Here is a 27459-nt window from a genome sequence, read left to right as displayed (position 1 = left end):
AACAGGGAGAAAAATAAATATCTTACTAGATATCAATGTTCCCTCTTTTTTAGTACTCTAAATTTTCTTTACCAAATATATATCCTTGTAATTACACTAAAACATTTAAACTACGCTCACATTTTTAAAAAATCATTTTGACTTCTACTAAATTATTCAAAACCTAGTCTTCTTCCTTGGACAGCTGCCACCACTCTGCAGTAGGTGGTCAACTAGTGATAACAGCAATGGCCACAATATGACTATCACAAGTGTTCTAACACCCCAGTTATTTACTTGCCCTGGGTAAGATGGCAGATGTCTAAGGTCGAATTAAATCATACTAATCATGGAGAGCAGTGACTGACATCAGGTAGAGGAACAGAAAGCAGAACAGAATGCACTCAGAAGGTCTCATGCAGTGTCAGGGTCAACTTAGGATATGTTGTTCCACAGCCATCTCTACAGACCAACCAGAAGAAGGGCTAGATAATTCTCTGATGAGCTACATGACTGTGACATTGGAGCAAAATTACCCCTCCTGGTCCCTCTCTCCCTTGTATTCACCCCACCCCGCTGCCCAGTTCTCTCTTCCTGGGCTCACTTCACTTCTGTCTCACATCTGTCAAGCCCCCTTCCCTTACTGTCTTAAGAAACTTCCACAGTATGGTCAGCGAAAGCTAACCTTGTCCCCAAACACGCCCCTCACTCGGCCTGAAGCAGCCTCCCTGCTCCTGAGTGGCCTTTCCCCATCCAATCTATTGCATTACTCAGTGCTGATACATTTCCAAAAGTACAGTTCTGAATATAAATATTCTGAGAGACCCCCCTCACCCATCCCCATGGTTTATAGGAAGTCCTAACCCCTAAAAATATAATTCAAAAAGATGCAGTGTGTGTGGGCATAGCTGGGGGACCTAGTTTTTAGTTCTATCTCTGCCATTACTTACTAGTGTGACATCAAGCAAGTTATGTCACTTCTCTAGAGAACCTGGGGTCTTTTTCCACCTGTTCTCAATCTATCTCTTCTGATGTTTCCCTTTCTGTATCCAGAACACTGCCAGGTGCCTTCCTGGATATTGGGGATTGGAGAGGGCACATAATAAACATGTACTGAACCAATGAGATCTGGTCATTGCAGCCAGCCTGTACCAATGAGAGCCAAAGCTAATCTGACGAGTCAGACTGATGGTCCAGCAGCTCTCAGACCTCCAGACAGTGAAGCCCTACAGCACTCGGCACTCTTGCATATCTTTAAACTTCTCCTCCCCTGACCTACATGATGACTGTAAGTATCTTGGGAGGAGGGGGGAGGAATGAGAGCCCTAATTGGAGGCATTTGCTATTTCTCTTTCTCTGGTGTCAATACTCCCACCAGAGCCATATTCAAGCTACCAACATGACACTGCAGAACACAAAATTGGGAATATATAAACAGAAATAGTTCTCACAAGCTGGGCCAGCTGGCCCTGGCACACCCTGCTTCTTCCTACCTTTGACTGCTCTTTTTCTGACTTCACTGTTAGCGCCCCTTCCACCTCAAATTTCCAAAGGTGTGTAGTGTAAAAAAAGTCTATAGGTTTTGTTTGACCCTTTATGAACTAGTGATTTTTAACTTTAAGGTCACATACTCCTTTCAGAACCTGAAAATTCTCTGCACTGTCTCTCTAGAAAATTTCACATGCATATACAGACATTAGAGTCTATATAAAAATGTAAGGAAGAGAAGAATTCTTTAGAAGCCTAGGGATGCCAGATCAAGAAAATGTACTCAATGTCAGTGATTCTGAATTCTAGCTACGCATTACCTAAAGACCTTTTATAAAATACTACTGGATAAAGTCTCTTTCTCAGACCTGCTGAATTAAAATTTTTGGTGCTGGGGCCCCAACATTGATGTAAAAACCCTCCCAGGTTAATCTTATGTGCACTGACTACTGATGATCACTGCTCTTCCTTAGACAGTTCATCCATTATCAAAACCCAGGCTTAGTGGTATGCAACAAACAATATGTGTAGGTATTTTTGATTGTCTACACTCATGCATGTTAAAGGAGAGCATAGACATTGTCTCTTAAAAGTAAAACTCTGTTAACTAAAGGACACTTATACAGTATCTCCACTCAGAAGGTTATGTGAAGGAAAACAAGCACTGCCTGACCAGGCAGTGGCGTAATGGATAGAGTGTCAGCCTGGGACCCAGAGTGATGCGGAAGACCCAGGTTCAAAACCTCAAGATTGCCAGCTTGAGCAAGGTGTCACTGGCTCAGCTGTTACCCCCCGCCCCCATGAAAAAACCATCAATGATCAAGTAAGGAGTTACAACTATGAGTTAATGCCTCACCATGGCCATGCAGGTTCACACTGGATTCGGGCAGATGGTAAAAGAACTGTGGAGCAGAAAATGGTGGGCCATTCCATTTATATATTAAAATCTCATAATGGCCGAGGAGCAAACAGCAGGGAAGACCGCTTCCCTTTCTCACTCTGGATTCTCACGGACTCCAAAGCCCCCACAGCCTCAGACAAGCAAACAGGCTGGGCCAAAATCAGGGCTCCCAAGCCCCTCAGCTCTCTCTCTCTCTCCCTCTGCACTCTCCTGCAAAACAGGCTGGGGAAAAACCCTTCTCCAGCAAACAATAGCAAACAGTTGCCCCTCCCAAGCAGGAAGGCAATCTGCAATTTGCAATCTGCTGCACCTGCAGCCTTCCAGAGATGATACACACAAGGCACTGCCCCATACCACAAGAGAACAAACTTAAAAAACGCTTGTATACCCAACAATGCTCTCGTCTCCCTTCCTGTCTGTCTCACTCTCTTTGTCTCTCACTAAAAAAACAAGCAAACAAACAAAAACAAGCAAGCACCGAATCTAAACATATGGGATTAGCAGCACTGAATTCCTACAGACCACTGAGGTGGTTAAGAGCAGACACAGAAAGATCCAATAACTGAAACTGAAAGTAAGACTAGTTCATAGGACACTAGAACTAATTGGGCTGTTTCCATAATTAGAAACCCTAACTTCCTTGATTACTTTAATCACCTTTGACACTCTTGTGTCCTAATAAAGCAATAATCCTTGGACTGGGATTTTGTCCTTCCTTTTTTTTTTAACTGTGATAGAATCATTAAACATGCAACCTAGTCTCTTACTGGAATTTTGGGTGTTCAATACAGTATTGTTAACAATAGGCATGATGTTGTATGTACAGTAGATCTCTACGACTTACTTGTTTTACATAACTGGCTGAGATTGTCTTTACTGAACTTCTCAGAGTATTGTTTACTTGCCTTACACTCAGAGACATGGCATCCCCGTGTGTCCTAAACTGCATTTGTATGCGGTGCAGACAAGAACATGCTGAATAATTCCAAGAGCTGAAGAGTAGATGCAAACTGAAGGTGGAAGTGTGCTTCCACAGACCCACGTGCCCTGGCAGTATTTCCACAAGTGATGTGAAATTCTAAAGGCCATCTGTGGCAGGAAGAGCTCGAAGCTAAATTCTTGAGGCTCTTAGAAATATTTCAATTCCTAACAACCGAGATCCTGTGACTCAGGAATTTGCAAGCGTAAAAGACCAAGGGCGTGTAAACACGCCACATTCGTATGCCATTTAAGGATTATTCCATGAAGACCAGGAAACTGCTGCCCTCACTTTTCAGATTACACCTTCTTTAGTGTTAAATCATTAAGGGCTATACATCATGCACTGTTAGCTATTATCCAGTGGAAAATTAACATACAAAACACGTACTTTTACTGTGTGTACTCAGAAATTTGAATAAAAAAAATAAACTGAAACCTTACTGGAGTAATGTGTTAACCAGACTATTAAACAGTCCCTTCCTGAATGTAGGGCCTGATTGTCCTATATACAACACTTCAAATTCCTAAAGATTAAAAAAGTATGTTATGTAAAAAAAATTAAGACATTCTTTGTGATCTGGTTTATTTTAAAAAAAGAAGAAGAAAATAAAAGCAGGAGCGAGGTTTTATATGGCTTTTCTGCCCGTGTTTACCCAGGACAAATATTCCCGAAGGCGCCACGTCATGGAGCTCTGCCTCTGCTCTGCCAACCCAGCTGCCTGAGCACAAACAGCTCCTGTCTTTGACAGGCTCCTGCATAGCTGTGGGTAGCCTTCTGAGAGGAAACCATTACCTACCTGAATCTTAAAACCTGTACTCCGTTCAAAAGTTTTTAAATATTCAACAACTCCCTCCCTCCCTCCAAGAAACTGGCCTCCTTGCCTAAGTCTCAGAAAAAATTAAAGTAGGTTTAAAATTTTTGACTGAAAAAAATAAAAAAAATTTTTTGACTGATTTGGCAAAAAATATTTAAAAATAACAGTAACCAATTCATAAAGACTAGAGGGAAAAACAAAATATTAATAAATGTTTAGCTATTTGAGAGTGGAGAACTAGTTTTTTTTCTCAATAAACTCTATTTTTAAAAAATTGTCTTTCCTGTGGAAATACAGTACAGCTTTAATATCTTTTTAAACATAACAGATAATACAGCTTTTGCTTGAATCTGAGGTTATACTCTAAATAACCTTTTTTTTGGACAGAAACAGAGAGAGTCAGAGAGAGGGACAGATAGGGATAGACAGGAAGGAAGATAAATGAGAGGAATCAATTCTTCGTTGCGGCACCTTAGTTGTTCATTGATTGCTTTCTCATATGTGCCTTGACCCGGTAGGCTACAGCAGAGTGAGTGACCCCTTACTTAAGCCAGTGACCTTGGGCTTCAAGCCAGCAATGTTTGGGCTCAAGCCAGCAACCATGGGGTCATGTCTATGATTTCACGCTCAAGCCAGTGACCCAGCGCTCAAGCTGGTGAGCCTGCATTCAAGTCGGATAAGCCCGCACTCAAGCCGGTGACCTCAGGGTTTTGAACCTGGGTCCTTCGTGTCCCAGTCGACACTCTATCCACTACTTCACCACCTGGTCAGGCTACTCAATAAATAACTGAAGAGTAACACACAGGTACCTACTGAAGCATTTATTTACCCTTCTTCTCACCAGCAACAGGGTCAGCCCCGGGTCAATGGCCTATGGCCCTGGTCATACCTGACACCAACTTTTGCTGGCCCGGAACATACAAGGAGAGAACAGAGCAGAAATGCAACAGTTTAGGGTCAGAATAAGAACCTGGAGCTCTGAACCTGTCAAGGGTTTGTAGGTCAGCAAGCTCCCTGGCCATCATGACTAGTCCCTATGACTATTATTCCCACACTCACTTAGTCTCCACCCAACAGCGAAGGATCCACTTTCCCCATCTTCAGGAGGGGACCGGACTACAACAGGGCACTGACAGCCCCACTCCGAATATTTCTGCCTCAGTCAGCCTTGCAGTGAAACCCATTTTGATTCTGTGCTCTAAAACTGAGAAGTAGGTTCCTTCCCTGGGCCTCTGGGGTAAATTCGGGGCTATGGCTGGTCCCCAATTCTTTCAGGAGCAGGTGTTGCAACTGCTGTGGTCCAGAGCATCAGCATGGCCTAGTAGGCTGCTGGACACGCAAAATCTTTGCCTATTCTCGTTCTACTGAATCACAACCTGCACATTGTCAAGACCCTCCGTGCCTTGTGTGCACTTTGTGGTTTGAAAAACACTGGCCCAGATGATGGATAAACCTCAACACCAACCACCTACTGTCAGAATGTAGGACTTCCTGAGGCTGATTGCCAGAATGAGGGGACCTCCTAAATCAGGGGCCGGGAACCTTTTTGGCTGAGAGAGCCATGAACGCCACATATTTTAAAATGTAATTCCATGAGAGCCATACAATGACCCGTGTACATTACGCATTATCCAATAAAAATTTGGTGTTGTCCCGGAGGACAGCTGTGATTGGCTCCAGCCACCCGCAGCCATGAACATGAGCGGTAGGAAATGAATGGATTGTAATACATGAGAATGTTTTATATTTTTAATGTTATTATTTTTTTATTAAAGATTTGTCTGTGAGCCAGATGCAGCCATCAAAAGAGCCACATCTGGCTTGCGAGCCATAGGTTCCCGACCCCTGTCCTAAATGGACTCCTGTCCTGTCTGCTCTCTTCATTCCTCTCAGCATCACCAGAAATGAGTTTCTAACACCCAGTCTGGTCATGCTTATAGTTCTAGACCAGTTTCTAAGAATGGCAGGAACAGGTCCTACCGGCCCAGTCAGCCTCATCTCCTTCCAGTCATCACCTCCCACTCTATGCTTCAGGCAGGAGAGCTACCTGTCGTTCCGGAACACAGCAGTTACTTAAGACTGCATTTTCACTAGTGCAAATTTTCCAGTACTTAATTACTTTTAAAAAGCAGTGGAGCCTGACCAGGCAGTGGCACAGTAGGTAGAGGGTCGGACTGGGGCACATATGACCCAGGTTTGAAACCCCAACGTTGCCGGCTTGAGCGCGGACAAACCGGCTTAAGTGTGGGGTCGCTGCCTTGAGCCCAAAGGTTGCTGGCTTGAAGCCCAAGGTCACTGGCTTGAGCAAGGGGTCACCTGCTCTGCTGTAGCCTCCCAGTCAAGGCACATATGAGAAAGCAATCAACGAACAACTAAGATGCCACAACGAAGAAGAGATGCTTCTCATCTCTCTCCCTTCCTGTCTGTCTGTCCTATCTATCCCTCTCTCTGTCTCTCTCTCTCTCTGGCACACACATACACACATACAAAAAGCAGTGGAGTGAACATGTGAAAAACTGATACTAGGGGACTGACTCTGGGGAAGAGAACTGCAAGGATGAGGAGAACTTTTCTTTTTATCTTTCCCTTTTTTCCCCCCATCTTTAAAATACTCCCTCAGAGAAAGACAAGCAGATTCTGTCACTAGAAAGACATCTAACAATTTTACTACTATAATATTAAAGAGGATATAATTGACCTCCAAGTGTTCGTGTGCCTTTGAAAGTATTCAATGGATGTTGTGGGAGACTTGCCGAATAATTCATAACTGCAACAGTAAAATCACTGAAAGAGAAAGCCAATACTTCTTCATTGTTTTCCAAATGTATCATTAGAATCATTTTTTTCCTTTTAACTTTGTTTTCTTCAAAATAAGTCTTAAATTCTGAATGGTGAGGTTCTAGGTTCAAATATAAAAACATGTAGTCCTAAAGAAAGTCTTTAGTCTTTTTTTCACACTACGATTCCCCACTAGAGGAGTCTCCTCACTCATCTAACCAACCCTGACAGAGAGACCCGCCCTACTGAAGACTCCACGCTCGTGTGCCCTGCAGGAGTGAGAGTTACTCTTTTCCAAGCCAATATTCACTAAACAATGGACTGAACACCAACCACCATATTCTACTCCAACATACTATATGTATATATTTTAACCTACTTAAACCTACATGCTGCAACTCTATTTTTTACAATTAATTTATTTATAAAATTATATAACCGCAACCCAAACTAAAAAAGAAAAATCTTATTTTTAGCATCAATCACTTCAACTGGAAGCTACTCAAAACATGAACTATAGAAAATGATACTGCTTTACTTGCTAATTTTATAAACTTCTTATCTGCTGCCAATTCTGATCTCTAAACACAGATTATAAATGTTTCTTCAGACATATTCGATTCAAGGAGTGACCTTGACCTAATATTTCATCAGCACATGATTTCAAATGGAAAAAGAAAATTAAAGAAGAAGTTTTCAAAAAATGTATATTTAAATGCTTACTTGAAGTCATTTTCCACTCATTCTTTTCTATTTCTGTATGGGACACTTAGATGTGAGTCCTTCAATTCATTTGCTAAAATGACTCAGATAAAACTTCTATTCTTTAAAATATAGTTGCTACTGAGTTTCTAAAAGGATAAGGAGAAAAATAATGGACTAGCTGAACATTAAAAAGGTAAGAGCAGAGTAAGAAAAAAATAATTTGTCTAAAATATACTGCTCACAAAAATTAGAGGATATTTTGAAATTAATACGAAGCAATAAAACATCCCCTAGTTTTTGTGAGCTGTGTAGTCACAGCCAAGGTTAACCAACTCTCAGCCTAAACCACCTTTACGGAATGCAATCACCCGGCTAACTTCTCTCCTCAATCCCCTCCGAGATCTGTGTCAAACAATAATGTGAACATATAGCTAGGTTTTAAGATGCAGATATGTTTTCTAATACACACCTAAAAAATTATATTTCTTTAAAGTTAAACTGAACAATAAATTCTTGTATTTTCACATTTAGGGATATTTCTTGCTTAGTATGAAAAGAGATTATTATTTTTTTGCAAATATATCTAAAACCAGGGCAAGTAAACTAGTAAGGAAGATGGAAAGCATGTAACAATTCCTGTGCATAAAGCAAACACTATTGCACATAAAATCTTCACTTCAGATGACAGAAAGAAGATAAATGTACAACTGACCAAGTCTCCTGAGGACCACAGGCATACTTCACATCAAAAGCTTAAGAGGTTGTACCAGAACCATTTCATCTGACAAGATACCTGAATAAATGAAGCGTAGAATGTCCGATAAACACGAACAGAAGAAGGTGTCTTTCACAATGACTCGTAGTGGTGGGTTGCCTGGAGAATCCTGGCTAGCACCTGGAAATGCAGAATCTCTGTTTATAGCAAAGAGATCCTGGGTAGTTCGGATGATGCTGGAATCCTGAATGTCAGCAGGACTCTTCACACTGAAAAGCAGCATGAAGACGTGGCTTACGGCACAGAGCACGATCTTGTGGGCCTCTGCAACCTCCTTCAACTCCGGGCTGTAGAACACCACATCCACACACCGGCAGCAGAATAGCAGGTTATTCAAGTCAGAGTTATAATGCGACGCTTCAGCCTTTAAGACAGGCATTTTTTCTGTTTCAAAAAAGAAAATAAAAACGGTAAGCTACTCTTGAGGTTAATAGACCAAATCATTTCAGGTTTACCTTAAATACAACAAAAGAATATTTTAAAAATATTATTTGAACCATATGAAATTGCCAGTATTTGGCCATTTCTGACCTACAAAAACAGCAATTTTATATAGTTTAACCTAATTAAAAACATATACAAACTAATTACCCACCTGACCAGGTGGTGGCACAGTGGATAGAGCATCAGAGTGGGACGCAGAGGACCCAGGTTCAAAACCCCAAGGTCACTGGCTTGAGCAAGGGCTTATCTGGCTTGAGTGCAGGGTCACCAGCTTGAAGCCCAAGGTTGCTGGCTTAAGCAAGGGGTCACTTGCTCTGCTATAACCCCTTGATCAAGGCCCCATAGTATTCCATTGTGTATATGTACTACAGCTTTTAAATCCATTCGTCCACTGACAGACACTTGGGCTGTTTCCAGATCTTGGCTACTGTAAACAATGCTGCAATAAACATGGGGGTGCATACCTTCTTTTGAATCAGTGATTTGGTGGTCTTAGGATATATTCCTAAAACTGGGATGGCTGGGTCAAAAGGCAGTTCGATTTTTAATTTTCTGAGGAAGCTCCATACTGTTTTCCACAGTGGCTGCACCAGTCTGCATTCCCACCAGCAGTGCAGGAAGGTTCCCTTTTCTCCACATTCTCACCAGCACTTATTATGTTTTGTTTTGTTAATGAGTGTCATTCTGACTGGTGTGAGGTAATATCTCATTGTGGTTTTAATTTGCATTTCTCTAATAATTAGTGATATTGAACATTTTTTCTTTTGCTATTGGCCATCTGTGTGTCCTGTTTGAATAGTCTATTCCTTTCTTTTGCTCATTTTTTGATTGGATTATGTTCCTGGTGTAGAGTTTTGCATGTTCTTTATAAATTTTGGTTATCAGACATATTTTTGAATATGTTCTCCCATTGTGTGGTTTGTCTTTTTATTTTGTTCATATTGTCTTTAGCTGTGTAAAAGGATTTTAGTTTGATATAGCCCCATTTGTTCATCCTGTCTTTTATTTCACTTGCCTGCGGAGATAAATCAGCAAATATATTGTTGCAAGAGAGGTCGGAGAGCTTATTGCCTATGTTTTCTTCTAAGACGCTTATGGTTTCACGACTTAGATTAATTCTTTTATCCATTTTGAGTTTATTTTTGTGAATGGTGTAAGCTGGTGATCTACTTTTATTTTTTTGCAGATAGCTGTCCAATTTTCCTAACACCACTTGTTAAAGAGACTGTCTTTACTCCATTGTATGCTCTTACCTCCTTTGTCAAATATCAGTTGTCCATAGAACTGTGGGTTTATTTCTGGGTTCTCCGTTCTGTTCCATTGATCTATATGCCTGTTCTTATGCCAGTACCAGGCTGTTTTGAGTACAATGGCCTTGTAGTATAGCTTGATATCAGGAAGTGTGATAGCTCCCACTTTATTTTTTTCTTCAAGATTGCTGAGACTATTTGTGTTCTTTTTTGGTTCCCTATAAATTTTTGGAATATTTGTTCTATATCTTTGAAGTATGTCATTGGTATTTTAATGGGAATTGCATTGAATTTATAAGTTGCTTTGGGTAATATAGACATTTTAATGATGTTTATTCTTCTTATCCTTGAACATGGTATATGCTTCCACTTGTTTGTATCTTTCTTGATTTCTCTTATCAATGTTTTATAATTTTCTGAGTACAAGTCTTTAACCTCCTTGGTTAAATTTACTCCTAGGTACTTTCTTTTTGCTGTTGCAGTAGTGAAGGGGATTGTTTTCTTAATTTCTCTTTCAACAGTTCATTGTTGGTGTATAAAAATGCCACTGATTTCTGAATATTAAATATTAATTTTATATCCTGTCACCTTGCTGAATTCATTTATCAGGTCCAGTAGTTTTTTGACTGAGGCTTTAAGGTTTTCTATGTACAGTATCATATCATCAGCAAATAATGATAGTTTTATTTCTTCTTTTTCAATTTGGATGCATTTCTTATATCTTAAATCTACATTCCTCTTTTACTAGATTCCCTGCTGCCCCCTCTTGTTCTGTTTACAATAGGACCCTTAACATTTCTTACATCATTGGTTTGGTTGTAATAAATTATTTGAGGGTTGTTTTGTTTTTTTTGTATGGGAAGCTTTTTATTTCTCCTTCTATTTGAAACGATAGCCTTGCTGGATAAAGAAGTCTTGGTTGTAGGCTCTTGTTCTGCATTAATTTGAATATTTCTTGCCATTCCCTTCTCACCTCAAGTGTTTTTGTTGAGAAGTCGGATGTCATCCTTTTAGGGTTTCCTTTGTAGGTGATTGACTGCTTTTCTCTTGCAGCTTTTAGTATTCTTTCTTTATTTCTTAGCTTTGGTATTTTAATTATGATGTGTCTTTGTGTAGGTTTATTTGGGTTCCTTTCAATTCTCTGTGCTTCTTGAACTTGTGTAACTTTTTCCTGCATCAATTTCAGGACATTTTCAGCTATGATTTCTTCAATCGGGTTCTCTATTCCTTGTTCTTTCTCTTCTCCTTCAGGAACCCCTATGAAGCAGATGTTTCTCTTCCTATTGTCACAGAGCTCTGTTAGAGTTTTCTCAGACATTTTGATCCTCTTTTTCTGATGTTCTGCTTCTGTGCTTTTGCTTATCTTGTCCTTTAAATCGCTGATTCGATCCTCTCTTTCATTCCGCCTGCTTTTCATTCCTTCTAGTGTAGTCTTCATTTCTGATATTCTGTTTGTCATTTCTGTCTGATTCTTTTTTATGATTTCAATGTCCTTTTTGATGCCAGATATCTCTTTGTTTAGGTGCTTATGTTGTCTATCTATGGTTTCTCTAAGATCCTTGAGCATCCTAACAATCATTATTCTAAACTCTGCATCTGGCATCTTAGTTATTTCCATTTCATTCCATTCTTTTTCTGGGGATTTCTCTTGTTGATTCATTTGAATTGCACTTCTCTGTCTTCCCATTTTGTCTCTATATAGACTGCTCCTTCAAATATGTTGTTTGTATAGTTATCTGAGTATAGGGTTAATGTTGTCTGACTCCAGTTTTCAGTTGTGTAATCTCTAAATCTTCCTGGGATGGCTTTAGCTGTTTGTAATCTGCTGTGGGCTACTTGTCTGCAGCTACTGCTTTTTATGCTATTTGTGACAATGTTTTCTATGCCTTAGCTGGGTCAGGTGTGAGGAGTCCTTTCTTCTTCTTCTTCTTCTTCTTCTTTTTTTTTTTTTATTGAACATTATGTCTTAAAGATTCATCCCTGTTGTTTTATGTATCTGTAGTTTATTCAGTTGTATAGATTATTCCCTATAAATTTCCATCCATTCTACTTTTTTTTAATATTTTATTTATTGATTTTTTTAGAGAGAGAGGAGTGAGAGAGAGAGAGACAGAGAGAGAGAGAGAGAGAGAGAGAGAAGGGGGAGGAGCAGGAAGCATCAACTCCCATATGTGCCTTGACCAGGCAAGCCCAAGGTTTCGAACCGGCGACCTCAGTGTTCCAGGTCGACGCTTTATTCCACTGCGCCACCACAGGTCAGGCAGGAGTCCTTTCTTAAGATACCACTCTAACTATGGTTGTTAGGTCCTGAGCTGATGCTCTCTGTATCTGGCCACTGGATGTACCAGCCCTGGACCTCCCTGGCTGGAAACTGGCAAAGACCAGTGGGAGTCACCGCTTTTGACTGGCCCTCAGCAACCTTCTTGGAGCTACAGGTGATCCAGAATCATCTTCTCCTCATCCGACACCCAATCCTCCAAGTCGGCCATCTTGGGCTGCTCTGGCCCAGCCCATACTATTTTTAAGAATCTGTAAGTTCAAATTTTTAAAACAGTAGTCTCAAAACGTGGTCCTAGTAACACCTGCTTCCAAATCACCTGGGAATCTTATTTAAAAAGCAGATTATAGACTCCATCCCAGATTTACTAACTCAAAATGCCAGGTGAGTCCTAAACATACTGAAATTTGAAAACTATTGCTCTGAGACTTGGGAAATGATCTATAATAAATATCAATGTAATGTCCAGATGCTGGCTAATAAACGCACCTGGTTGTTCAAGCTGAGGTGGTCTAATTCCATGAAACGAGCTGCTCATTTTTCTTTTCTTCATTTTTTCACTTGTCTTCTGATTTAAGGCTTGAATCATAAAATACTCCAACTAAAAACATGAATCAAATTTTAATTACCACTCCAACAAAATTAGGTATCTGACATGATCATTTTTACCCAAATCACATTTGCCAAATGTTGTTAACACCAGTACCATCTACATGTAAGCTTTAGTAAATACTTCCAGACACTATTTTTCATTAAAAAAATGTATTGGGTAGAACACATTGTGCCTATCTAAATATCAATAAAGTATCAATTCAGGAAGGAACTGTTTATTCTCTTGAATAACCAAGAAAGCCAACCAACACAACTGTGTGACTGTCAAGAACTGTCTAGTAACCATGGCAGTTAATAACAGAGAAAGTCAAGGCACACAGAGACTTGCCTATGTCACACAGATGCTCCTATCAATCAGGGAAGTTCACAGATGCAATATTTTTTTTTCCTGAACAAGTTATTCTGAAATATATCCTTTATTTCATAAATTTAACATCACAACCACATGTACTTACACAGCTCCAGGCCTGTGCTTTATATTGTGAGGCCTGCAGGTCCCCATACCACATACCTAAATATTTAAATAGTAAAAATCAAGAAAACAAACTTATGTAAAAGATATTCTATCCTCCTACATTGACAAATATATCATCACTGAAGCTCGGAAGGTCAAGTTCAAATTTAAATTCTCAGACTCCTCAGAGTTCCATGCAGCACAGAGTTCCATGTGAGCATGGCCCCAGATGGGCGGAGCATGGCCCTGATGGGCAGAGCATGGCCCCCGATGGGTGGAGCATGGCCCCAGGTGGGTGGAGCATCTGCCCCAGATGGGGTCACAGGGTGGATCAGGTGAGGGCACATGCAAGAGTCTAGTTCCCCCAGCTTCTCTCACTTCAATTAAAAAAAAGAAGTACATGGAATCTTGCTGAAACACACACAGAGAAGAACCATTATTCTTTTCAAGTGGTAAACAGAAATGAAGGAGAACTTTCAAGGCCCCCCAGTTCAAGCTGCCAGGCTGGCTGAGCTATTTATAGATTTCTATTAAAGTTGCCATCATCGGTTTGTGTAAGTAAACATGCTTTCATAAAGTGGCACCAAATGAAAAATTTCAAAATATCTTACTAGAAAATGTTTTATTTGCAGGGAAAAATTATAATTTTATTCTGACAAAACACTTTTTCTACTTACACTCATTATTTCTCAAGGTTAAAATCTAATCACACTGTTAAAACTAAAGTTCTAATTGAGGTTCTGGATAATAGCTCAAGAGCCTCCTGACAAATGACTTTAGTTTATGTAACAGGAATTTCCACTCACCACTCCTCCAAAATACTTTCCGATGTAGAAGTCATCGAGGCTGTGCAGTTCCAGATAGGTAGCTCCTAGCTCCTTCGCCAGCTGGATCCCTTCAGTCGTACTGACACAGCTCCCTCGGTCTGAGGTGCACAGTGGGCACGTGCAAGGTAATTCTTCTGAGAAAATGAATGTGAGCAACAAAGAACTTTGAATTGAAATAGGGAAAAAAATTTTCATAGACAATCTGAACATGAAACAACAAATTAAGAGCTCATACTAGAACCTCAGTTCAAGGGCATTTAGTACATCCATGATCCACTAAAACTCTGAATAAAAAGTGTAAATAATAATGGAAAAATCTCTAAAATGAACAAGCTCTAACTGCAAGGAGAATAAACAGTATTCTGGAAAATAGAAGAATTTAAAAATAGCTGAATGGCTATTACCAAGGTTAACACAGTAACTGTACATGAGCTAGCAGGGCAGGCCTGCTTCCTTTTACACAACCTTGACATTCTGAGCATCAGTACAAATTGAACAGCTTGGTTGTCCATAAAAATCATGGGAAACGGTGGGTGGTCTCTCTTTTTAAAACAAATTTAAAATATATTCACCAAGTTTGAATAGACCTTATACTTTTATTTTAATAGAATCCTCAATTTAACTTGAATCTTCAAGGCTGCAAAACTGCCACTCTCTGTAGACTTCATATAAAGTACATTCTTATTAGTCCAGACATTTCAATTATTAAACTCTAATGCAGGCATTTGGCTGGTCTGTCAGAAATTTTGTGCTGGTCTGCTAAAGCATTCAACTGCAGAGACAAATTCAGTTACTCTTTATCTTTTTCTTTAAGACTGAAAAATAAAAACTGAAGGAATAAAAAGTATTTACTCAAAATATGTACTGTCCCAAGATTCATACTAGCACCATATACAAATCTATGACTGGGAAGGTGCTAGATCAACCTATCTCTAAGTACACGCCTTAATAAGGCTAAAAATGTATGTTCAACTCTCTATGTGTCAGCAAGCTTAATTTTGTTCAAGCCAAAGTGTCAGGCATATCACTGTTCAAAGGCAGCCAAGTCAAAAGGAGGTAAATCTATTTCTAGAAATGTACACTGTTATATATAGGTTAGCTTCCCTGAGAAGCAGACTCTGAGATGGAAATTGGTGGCAGAAGGTTTATTGGGGGGTAATCTCGGGAACAGCTCTTCTCAGGAGTGAAGAAAGTGGGACTTGACAGAGGAAAAAATCAATCCCAATATAGTTAGTTGCAACGGAGACCTCAGATGACACTAGCAGGGCTCTGGAGCTTAGATGGCTCTTAGGGTGGTTCCTCATTTAGGGAAAGGCAGCTGGACCTTTGATTCCTAAATCTACCAATAAGTAGAGGAGGACTGCAGAGTGGAGGGGGCATAACTTTAGGCAAGCAGCTTCTATCAGTAATGCCTGAAAAGGACTCAGCTCTGTGGCATCAGCAGCCGACCAGCCCAGCAACAGAGGGCGTAAACAGTGGCCTTGAAAGGGCAGCTGGGAAATTCCCACAGCACATACAACAAATTCTCTACTAATGAGCTGCATATAGATGGAACACACACACACACACACACACACACACACACACACACACGGTGTATACCAAGAATATTTAGTGCATACTACATATATAATTATGCATGTGTGCACTCATGACTTAGACAATTTTAGCTTCACTGGAAGCATACTACAGCTTAGAAACCATGTACATACTCATATCCTCATTTTACGAGGGGGAAACTGAGGCTCAGAGAGGTTAAGTGAAGGCTATGAATAAACTTAAGCATGTTGTCCAAGTCTCTTTGTGTTAGAGATGGAGAAACAATAAAAACCTGTTACTTGCTCCACCTGATAAAAGGGCATCAAAAAATAAGCTAAAAATTTAGTGTGAGTAAAGAATTACAAATTCCAAACATACTGTGATTTAACAGTTTGGCTTGTGTTCTCTAAATTATGCCACAAATTATACTCTGAGTTTCTGCATTTACTTTCTCTAAGATCATTTTAGGTTTGGAGCAGATAAAGGTTTCACACAGAATTTAGCCTATGTTGAAAAACAGCACATTGGTATTTCACATCATTTACAAAGCCTTCATAAACAGCGGCTTTGGTTTTCTGAATACAGAGGGCTTCTTATGCCTACAAAGTTCTCCTTATTTTGATGGAATGGGGTGAGTGGGCATTAAACTTTATTTCTACAACAATAAAATAAAATAAAGCCAATTCAGTAGTGTTTCAAGTGAATAATTAAAGGAACATAATTTAAAATAATTTTAAACACGTAATCTTTATTTAAAGAAAAATATAATAAATTTTAGGTTTAGTCTAGCTGAGTGGGGTCTTCCATTGTGAGTAGCCATAAGCAGCTTATTGACACCCATGCCTAGAAAGCCCCTCCTTGTGTCTAATCCTTGTATAGCCTCTACATCACCAAAGACAAAATTCTTTTTGCTTTCACACGCACAAAAGGAAAAACGCCTAGTCATTATGTATTAGTTAGGAGAATCCACAAAACATTTATGGATTAAATAAACCTCCAAAGAGCATTTCATCAGAAACAGAGGGTTAAAATAGTTTTAAATTGTGGTGACTTCTTCAGGAACTCACTCCGGTGAGTCTACCTCAGGGTCAAAGGGACTTGTGAGTCAGAGTGTTATACTTCTAGTTAACATTGTAGAGTTTTTTTTTCTTACATATTGTCTTCTTAGTTATCACCAAATGTCTGTTATTTTAAAGCAAACAGTATAACTCTGGAACTAAAATGAATGGAATCTCTTTCAAAGCAGTGGCTTTGAGAACCTGTAGGGTGATTCTTAAAATGTTGCCAAACTTGGAACTTTTAGAAATCTTTGGAAGAAGACTAGCCTAGCAACGCACTGGTCTATATTAGAGCTTCAAAAAGAAAAGAATATGTGATGCCAATTTTCAGAAACTGAAGGCTATGAATAAACTCTAAGCATGCTTGCAAAATATTTTTCTACTTTATTTTTTTTAATTTAATTTTTTTATTTTTTATTTATTCATTTTTAGAGAGGAGAGAGAGAGAAGGGGGGAGGAGCTGGAAGCATCAACTCCCATATGTGCCTTGACCAGGCAAGCCCAGGGTTTTGAACCAGCAACCTCAGCATTTCCAGGTTGACGCTTTATCCACTGCGCCACCACAGGTCAGGCATATATTTTTCTACTTTAAAGATAAATTCAATATTTAGTAAAAGCCAAAAAATTATTCAGAACCAAGAATGAAGATATACATAGCCAAGCTTGTCAAAAGATGTATTACAGCCTGACCAGGCGGTGGCGCAGTGGATAGAGCGTTGGATTGGGATGCGGAAGGACCCAGGTTCCAGACCCTGAGGTTGCCAGCTTGAGCACCGGCTCATCTGGTTTGAGCAAAAGCTCACCAGCTTGGACCCAAGGTCGCTGGCTCGAGCAAGGGGTTGCTCCGTCCGCTGAAGGCCCGTGGTCAAGGCACATATGAGAAAGCAATCAATGAACAACTAAGGTGTCGGCAATGAAAAACTGATAATGGATACTTATCTCTCTCCGTTCCTGTCTGTCTATCCCTATCTATCCCTCTCTCTGACTCTCTCTCTGTCTCTGTTAAAAAAAAAAAAAAAAAAGAGAAAAAACATGTGTTACAAAGGCAAGAGATGAGACTGTGTTTGCTGAACTAATTCTAAAAAGAGATCAAGAGAGGAGTCATTAGGAGTTCCATGTATTACAAGGTATTGGCAGGGAGAGGAAAGACAATAAAGTCCTTGAATTGAATAGACAGATTTAGCTTTGTAATTACTTTGTGATCAAATCTTATATGGTAAATTAACTTCATCTTGTCAGTAAAGTTTTTTTCACTTATGTATATTATTTATAAAATCATTCAAACATTCATTGAATAAATGTTTATTAAGCACCTACCACATCAAATACTACTGATATAAGGATATACACATAAAAGAAGTTCATAGTCAACTGAGTCAAGAGAAACATGACTGTAAACAATTATAACATACCTACTAAAATAAAGGTGTACAAAATCAGCATGGGAATGGAAGACAATTCACTCTGCTTGGGGGATTATGGAAGGCTGTTCAGAAGAGGTAATGATTTCAAAGAGAAATATAGTGCTCTGGCCAGATAGCTCAGTTGGTTAGACTCTAACCTGATGTGCAAAGGTTGCAGGTTCAATCCCTGCTCAGGAGACACACAGGAACAGATTAGTTTCTCTCTCTTTCTCTCTTTCTTTATGCCTTTCCTCTCTCTCTCAAAACAATAAAAAATATTTTTTTAAATAAAAGGCAAATATGAATTTGCAATGCAGGTATGATGGGGGTGTGCAGGAGGGCACCTTCATCAGAGGCTAGAGCATACACAGAGGCCTGGGTGTGAGGAAAAAGAGAGCACATTCACTTCAAGGTTCATGAGGGCAAGCTAGGCCCTGGCCGGTTGGCTCGGTGGTAGAGCATCGGCCTGATATGTGGAAGTCCTGGGTTCCATTCAAAGTCAGGGCACACAGGAGAAGCAACCATCTGCTTCTCTACCCCTTCCCTTCCCACAATCTCTCTCTCTCTTTCTTCCCCTCCCGCAGCCATGGCTCAAGTGGTTTAAGCAAAGTTGGCCCCAGGCACTGAGGATAGCTCCATGGCCTCACCTCAGGCACTAAAATAGCTTGGTTGCTGAGCAACGTCCCCAGATGGGTAGATCGTCTCCCCATAGGGAGCTTGCTGGGTGGATTCCAGTGGGGCACATGTGGGAGTCTGTCTCTGCCTCCCACCTCTCACTTAATAATAATAATAATAAAAAGATGGCAAGCTAAACCCACACTGCAATCTCTTCTCCCTGCTGAATTACAAAATGATGAACTAAAAGGCAGGAAGAAGGTAAGAATGGGAGGGGTGGGGGATGAAGGAAGAGAGGGAAGGAGGGAGATGTGTATATACAGCAACAAAAAATCAGAGGAGAGATCCTGACCAGCCCAGAAACTAGGAGTGCCTAAGAGGCTGAAGGCAGGGAGTACAGGACCAAAGAGAGCCCAAGCTCAGAGTACAGACAGGACATCAAGTTCTGTACTGTGACAACATCACGAATGCTCACTTCTCAACGATGAGGGGAGTAGGGGAGGAGAAGACCCAACGACAATCCAGCGGAGAGCAGCTGGAGCCTCCCAGTGAAAGCAGCTGAGCCTGCAGACCCTGTGAGCACTCCCACTTCCCACCCCTGCCCCAGAGAGTAGATGGTCAGAGGAGGAGAGAGGCACCAATCCAACAGGGAATCTGAACTGCAAAACTAGGCAAATTAAAAATTATCAAACAGGCCCTGGCCGGTTGGCTCAGTGGTAGAGCGTCGGCCTGGCGTGCAGAAGTCCCAGGTTCGATTCCCGGCCAGGGCACACAGGAGAAGCGCCCATCTGCTTCTCCACCCCTCCCCCTCTCCTTCCTCTCTGTCTCTCTCTTCCCCTCCTGCAGTGAGGCTCCATTGGAGCAAAGATGGCCCAGGCGCTGGGGATGGCTCCTTGGCCTCTGCCCCAGGCGCTAGAGTGGCTCTGGTCGCAACAGAAACCACACCCCAGAGGGGCAGAACATCGCCCCCTGGTGGGCAGAGCGTCGCCCCCTGGTGGGCGTGCCGGGTGGATCCCTGTCGGGCGCATGCGGGAGTCTGTCTGACTGTCTCTCCCCGTTTCCAGCTTCAGAAAAATACAAAAAAAAAAAAAATTTTTTTTTAAATTATCAAACATTTGAGAAACATTCATACCATGAATAAAATCTCATCAAAAGAAAAACTTATAAAATGCCCCCCTCAAAACCAGAACAATCAAAACATAATCTTAAAATAAGTATAATTGAGAGGGGTTTTTTCTTTTTAAGTATTTAAATCCTTAAAACAGGAACAAGAAATTATGAAAGAGAACCAATTACAGATCTTGGATATAATAGTTGTTGAAATGAAAATTTAAAGCAAAACACCAGAATGGACCCAGAAGAACTATGGTATTTTTCACTCCGTAAGACGCACCTGACCGTAAGACACACCTAGAGTTTTTCTGTTTGTTTTTTTCTTTTACATTTTATTTATTCATTTTAGAGAGAGGAAACAGAGAGAGAGAGAGAGAGACAGAGAGAGACAGAGAAAAAGAGCGAGGAGCAGAAAGCATCAACTCCCATATGTGCCTTGACCAGGCAAGCCCAGGGTTTTGAACCGGCAACCTCAGTGTTAGAGGTCGATGCTTTACCCACTGTGCCACCACAGGTCAGGCCACACCTAGGGTTTTAAGGAGGAAAATAAGAAAAAAAATGTCCTGAACCAAATGGTGTGTTAAAATATTTAATAAAATATACCACAATAATATTTCAACAATGTAAACTCAACAGCAGTATTAACAACCATTAGCACTGTTATTAACAAATGAGAGGAGACTTTAATGTTCAAATACTCTTCTAGTTGTCCGGGAACCCGCAGCAGCTAAAAAAAAAAAAATGAACATTCGCTCCATAAGATGCATGGGCATTTTCCCCTCACTTTGGGGGAAAAAAAATGTGTCTTATGGAGCTAAAAATATGGTAATTTGTGAGCTGGAAAAAAAATAAAAGACCAAGAAATTCTCCCATAATGTGACAGGGAGAAATAAATGAATAGGAAATATAAAAAAGAAAGATAAGAAAAATAGATGAGAAATCTAGAAGTTTCAACATCAGACTAGTAAGAGTCCCACAAGAAGAGAATAGAGAAAATGAAGAGAATGTGATAATTGAGTATGTCAGAAAGTTGAGACTTTCTCATATCTAAAGAAAGACATTAAGTTCTTCAAGTAATTCAGTATAATGGGTACAGGACAAAGAAGATACACCTATCTTGTATTTTAGGTAAGACTTTACAACAGAAAATTACTGAAATGAGATAAAAATATTGGAATAAGGGTATCAATGGGAACTCATCATTTAAAATATACATATTAGATAAAGCCACATATATACAGGCCCAGAAGTCACTACACCTAAAGTAATGAACACCCCTAGAGCCCAGATTTTGGTTTCTAAATATCATTACTCATTATAAGGAGCCAGGGCTCCTTGAAGAAAGGACTGATTTTTGGGCTGGGACAGACAATGTTTAAGGTGAACCTGGGACATCCTATGCCAGACAATAAGGAAGAAATCAAAAAGTAATTGGAGCTAGCTTTAAAAGTCATAATCAGACTACAGTGGATTGAAGAATGAATGGGAAGTCAGGACGAGTACTCAGGAAGTGTTGACAATACTTTTGAGAAATATGACCAGCAACAAAAAGAAAGATAGGGAAACTGAGGAGATGTGGTATCAAGCAAGGATCAAACCTACTTTATTTGTATCTACAATGTTAAACATGTACCTACCTTATGACCCAACAACCCTACTCCTAGGTAAAAACCTAAGTTAAGCATCATCGAAAGGAGCAGGGATAAATAAATCACATGATATTCACACAATGGAATAATATGTGGCAATAAAAAGAACAAATTACAGATAAGCACAACATAGATGAAGCTCAACAGTATTATGCTAACTGAAATTAGTCAGACACCAGACATTACATACTGTATATTTCCATTTGCATGAAGTTCAAGAATAGGTAAAACTAATCTGTTTTTAGAAGTCAGAATGGTGGATACCTCTGGGAGGGGTGTTATTAACTGGGAAGAGGCATGAGAGAGCCTTCATAAGTGATGCAATCATTCTATGTCTTGGTCAGTGTGATGGCTGCATGGATGTATACATATGTTAAAATGCACTTCACTTCATTCAAAGATTAGTGAACATTATGTCCTCTACTTTGCTATAGCTTAATAAAAATAAATGAATAAAACTAAAAACTTAGGCCCTAGCCAGTTGGCTCAGTGGTAGAGCATCAGCCTGGTATGAGCAAGTCCTGGGTTCGATTCCTGGCCAGGGCACACAGGAGAAGCACCCATCTGCTTCTCCACCCTTCCCCCTCTCCTTTCTCTCTATCTCTCTCTTCCCCTCCTGCAGCCAAGGCTCCACTGGAGCAAAGTTGGCCTGGACGTGGAGGATGACTCCATGGCCTCCACCTCAAGCACCAGAATGGCTCTGGTTGCAACGGAGCAATGCCCCATCTGGACAGAGCAAGGTGCCCTGGTGGGCATGCCGGGTGGATCCCAGTTGGGCACATGCAAGAGTCTGTCTCTCTGCCTCCCTGCTTCTCACTTCAGAAGATTACCAAAAAAAAAAAAAAAAAAAAACCCAAAAAACAAAAAACCACTAAAAACTTAAAGACAACTTTACAGAGAAAATACCATTAAGAACTATGAAATATCACCAAATCAAAGTGAATTCTGAGTTGGCCCTGAGAAATATGACCCATCATAATCACTGAAGAAATTTTCAATACTTTGATATCTCATTATCATAGTCAATGATGAAGACAAAACAGCTGGCATTTGAACCCACAGTCATTTTGGGTTTTTAATAAAAAATTGTTTTAATCATTAATAAGCTTAGCTCTATTTAAAATTAATATAGTATCTACACTCTCATCATAAAAAAGAAAATTAAACACTTACCATTTTGTCTGGTACCGACAGCAGCAATGATTACTGGAACTGAATTTAATGCTCTTTTTATCACCGGAATATAATTATCCTTCACTTCGTGGAATGAAAACTTATCATTGACGTTGTATTTGATCACAATGATGTCAGCGCCCCCAATCAGATTTCGAGAGGTATACCAATCACTGTCAAAAATGTCCTAAAGCAAAACGCAAAGAGGAATCTTTAGTCTGTTCTCATATCAATCATGAAAAAACAGTTTAATTTTCTTGCTATATTTTAACTTTTGGAATTCATTACAAAATTTTATTATACAAAACAATGTACTTTTTAAAATGTTTGAAGTCTACCAACTTCTTTTTTTTTACTTTTTATTTATACATTTATCCTAGACAAGTATATAGATGATCTAAGAATTCCTGAGACTCTAATGAAATAAGCAACCTCTTTCAATACTTGTATTTAAAAATAAGCACTGTTTTAAATTTTTTATGCTTTATTTCTTTCACCTAATAATTTAAAAGACATAATGCTATACATTAGATGCAAAAGCATCAGTATGAGTAAAAAAGCTTCAAATGATTTTCCGTGACCTAGACACTGCAGAGTTGTTCAGTGTTTGGAATTGTAAAACACTGTAAATCCTGTGGCGTTCCATATATTTTATCCATATTTTCAAAATTCACATACACTTTTCAACTTCATGTGTCCTTTGGACAGCACTGCATACATACAACAAACGTGAATGGTGGGGGTTCCTCCATAAAAAGACACGGTGTATTATAAGATGCTAACATGGTAAAGAATACTTCTGCAATTCATGTAATTTGCTCATATAAATTAAAACTTTAGGATAAATCTAATTTTGAAACCTTTACTTTTGGACTATACTTAATAATATTTATATTTAGAACTGGGGCCAAAGTAATTCATATGGACCCTGGCCCTTAGAACTTAGTGCTTCAATATTTTTAAAATAATTTTTCAGTTTTTGGGTGAAGAGTGGTATAAAGAAAATATCTTTACATGTCTTAATGACACTGCTAAATATGTATAAGTAGCTTTCTTCTATTCTAGTTAATTATTAATCATTGTCATTTCATGAGGCCTTTAGTATGTATTTCTAGGATGTAATAAAGCCAGATTACGAAAATAGACAGCTATGCAGGCAAATCTGGACCGATGCCTGATTTTTTTTATGAATAAAAATTTATTGGAATGCACACACAAAAATAGACAGCTAGATGTGGCTAAAAACTATTGACTATGAAAGTTTTCACTTTGCAATATGAGTCTAAAACAGGGTTTACAGTGTTTGAGTCTATCAATCAAGATCTGTGTCTGTGTGTCAGGACTTTATCCTAGAATGAGAAATTCTGGAGAAGTATAGCACAGCAGTGCCCTACGACCAAGAGCTTCTTCCCACCGGACCTCCCCAGCCGCAGCACAGCCTGTGTCAATCCCTGGTACCTTCCCAACCCACCCATTTCCTACAAGTACACTCAGAATAAGAATTATTACAGGGTTTTTAGATATGTATACCCTACTGAAAATAGGATGGATACGGCATTTTTAAAGGAAGATTAAAACCAAAAATCCCAAAGGCAAGCTAGAGGAATAAAAAGTGCAAAGTCTTGCACTTGGTAGAGAGTGAAAGAGGGGGGGAAGTGAAGTGGGACATGGATCAAGAAAATGTGAAAGCTTCCCAGAGGAGCTCTGTGCTCATTTCCAAATCCCAAACCACAAAACCCATTCAGTTCCAACTGTATCTGTTATAACATTCAAGCTCAAAGTATACAAGTATGACTGCGTATATATGTATAACAAGGAAAAAGGACGGTAGAAGAATGGTATACAAAAACAAAACCTAAGTGGGACCAATATTAAGCAGCCATTTAACTCTGAGAGAACTGAGTTCTTGCTCTTTGTAACTTGTTCTTTGCATTCCCAATAGTTCAAAATTACAGAGTTACTGGAGAGGTGTGGAGAGGCGTGGAGAGAGATGGGGGTGGAGGAAGAACATTTAAGAGAAAATGGGCTTTGGCATCATTAACACCATGGTACTGAGAATATGAAGATATACAAATAATTCTATTTTTAATACAAATCAGAGTTTCAAACCTTGCACAGGAAAACTGTGCATGCATTACCTCACCACTTCTTGTGGAATTATTTTTGATAAACAGGAAAAGATCCAGAAATAAAATAACTGCAACAAAAATGGGGTGGGTTTGAGAGAGAGACACTAAATGATGAGCTACGTAATATAAATTAGAAGGACATTTATTTTCAAAATGCCAAGTATATATAACAAGGATCCAGAGTAAAGCTACAGATCTACCAAAGAAAACTAAGGAGAAGCACAGCTATCTCATTTCAGCTCCAAAAAAGCAATAGCACATTTTTTCTCAAACTACGTCAAACAGAAAATGCTCCATTAGTTTCTAGAAATATGAAGGAAATAAAAATTTTCCCACCACTTGTAAATCAGTTCCAGGATTTCCTCTAGGAGATTATGCAACACAAGGCTTAGTCCCACATTTGAAGAATAAAACTCATCTTTTAAAAACTAATCTGAATTTTTATAGCAGAATAACAGTTTTATGCTACTTGATTGTGGGGCTGAAAATACAATACTAACGACTAACCTTTCTGCATTGATGCATTGTTTAGATTTTGAATGATGTGTGGAAAAACTACTATAGCTTAGCATTAAGTGCTACATGGTTATACTGAAGTTGTAATGACTCTATTATAACAATTACCACTTACTGAGTGCCTACTACATGCCAGCTTCTATACTAAGATCTTTATATGAATCATCTCATTTACTCTTCAGCACAGCTCTAAAAGTAGAGATTACCATATTTACTGTATAAATAGAAAAAGTAAGGCGGAGAGAGGACAAGAGACTTTGCAAGAAACATAGCCACTACATAACAAAGTAAGGATCTGAAATCAGGTCCTTTTGATATCAAAACCTGTGCTCTATCTACTTTGTTATATTTAATACTCCGATTCAGTACATGTCAAATATCAGCTGAGGAATATAATCAACTTTAGTATCTAATGTGCTTTTACTTAGTACAAAGAGAAGAAAAGCACCTTGTAAAAAGTAACTCTACTAATATAGTCTCCTATATCTGTAGACCACTATAATCTAGAAATTATACCTGGTTATAAATTCAGTGCCTTAAATAGGACCAGACTCTAACCCAGCGGTTCTCAACCTGTGGGTCGCGACCCCAGCGGGGGTCGAACGACCAAAACACAGGGATCCGATGGCTTTAGACGACCCCTGTGTTTTGGTCGTTGGACCCGCCGGGGTCCCGACCCACGGGTTGAGAACCGCTGCTTTAACCAAACAAATGTGATTAGCATGATAAAACATGCTAATCAGTAAATGGCAAAAATCCAGACTACTGAGGCTTATTTTAATCCATTTGGAAGATTTCATTTACTACAATTCATGGGATCACAAGTATTCCTGTTTGCTAAATTAGCAACATTAACAGAAAAGAGTTGACAGCTCAAAGAAAAAAATGTAAAAGGCAATCCTAGCATCCTAATTCAGCTTATTTTATTTTCCCTACATTTATTTCCTCTACTCACTCAACATTTGCTCAACTTCATGCAACCAATACATTTTTAGAGTGTTAGTTCTTTTACAATGAGTGACCAAAGTTAAAAGTGTTTCATTTGTTTGCATGACTCCAGCCAATAAATTCTTTAGCAAAACTTATGATCAGCATCATTGTTGTCATATCTAGGAGTTTAGTAACATCATTGTTATTGAAAAAACTGTTTTTCATTTATTTCAGCCTATTAATATAAATTTTCTTTAACCACAAATTTACTTTGGAAAGTAATCTTTTCTTCCATAATGTGGAAATTTGCATAAGAAAATTTCCAATGTAAATTCTACACATTTCTTTAGGAAGGTATATTAATTCTCAATAGCCCCTAATGCAGTTTTTAAAAATTGCTGTTCAAATGTAGAAATCGCACATAATAATTTGCATTTTCTTTTTCAAACACTAAACTTTCTTCTGTTACAAAATGTAATCTTTAATAGCAATATAACTCCAATACAAGTAAAACATCAAACATTTTCAAATAAGATTTAACGAAAACATTAAAAAGTATGATGTTATAGTGTGCTAAAAACATTTACATGTGTCAGGGAGTAGATTCCCTTCTCCTTTTATGAAACACCCAAGAATTCAATTAGAATTTACCGACTTCATTACAATTTGTCAACTATTGCAATATTTAAAGCTTTTAAAAAGTTCCAAGCAGTATTAGTAATACTTGATTTACGAGTCACTAAAAACAAATGCCTAATATATCAATAGTATCTACATTATTAAAATTAAAACACTAATTTAAAATGTCCAAAGGTAAATAGTAATATAAATGAATTCTTTACAATTCTCAGTCCCCATCCTGCCCTCTTCTTTCCAGGGTCCTACTTCTGAGCCACCCCAATGAAATGTATTCTTGCCTGTGATGAGCTTTCAGAAAGCTTTATTTTTAGAACACTAATATCACAGTATCACTCAAAGGGTACGTATAAAGAACATTACTCTCTGCTGGTGAAACTTAGTGACCTCGTCCTTCGTGATTGGCATATT

The 27459-nt window shown here is 39.1% G+C and overlaps 1 protein-coding gene across 1 annotated transcript in view; it reads right to left on the bottom strand.

Moving 5' to 3' along the window:
- RHOBTB3 (Rho related BTB domain containing 3) overlaps window positions 1–27459 on the bottom strand; it is a 57515-nt gene that overhangs the window by 29089 nt on the left and 967 nt on the right. Inside the window, exons 3-6 of the mRNA XM_066381867.1 lie at window positions 22838–23024; window positions 14267–14421; window positions 12884–12995; window positions 8441–8806 (exon numbers count right to left, since the gene is read on the bottom strand). Of these exons, the coding sequence (XP_066237964.1) occupies window positions 8441–8806; window positions 12884–12995; window positions 14267–14421; window positions 22838–23024 (820 nt within the window). The remainder of the gene's footprint in view (window positions 1–8440; window positions 8807–12883; window positions 12996–14266; window positions 14422–22837; window positions 23025–27459) is intronic.

This window comes from Saccopteryx leptura, chromosome 4 (assembly GCF_036850995.1).
Source record: "Saccopteryx leptura isolate mSacLep1 chromosome 4, mSacLep1_pri_phased_curated, whole genome shotgun sequence".
Classification (NCBI taxonomy): domain Eukaryota; kingdom Metazoa; phylum Chordata; class Mammalia; order Chiroptera; family Emballonuridae; genus Saccopteryx; species Saccopteryx leptura.
This window is presented reverse-complemented; position numbering and strand designations above follow the sequence as displayed.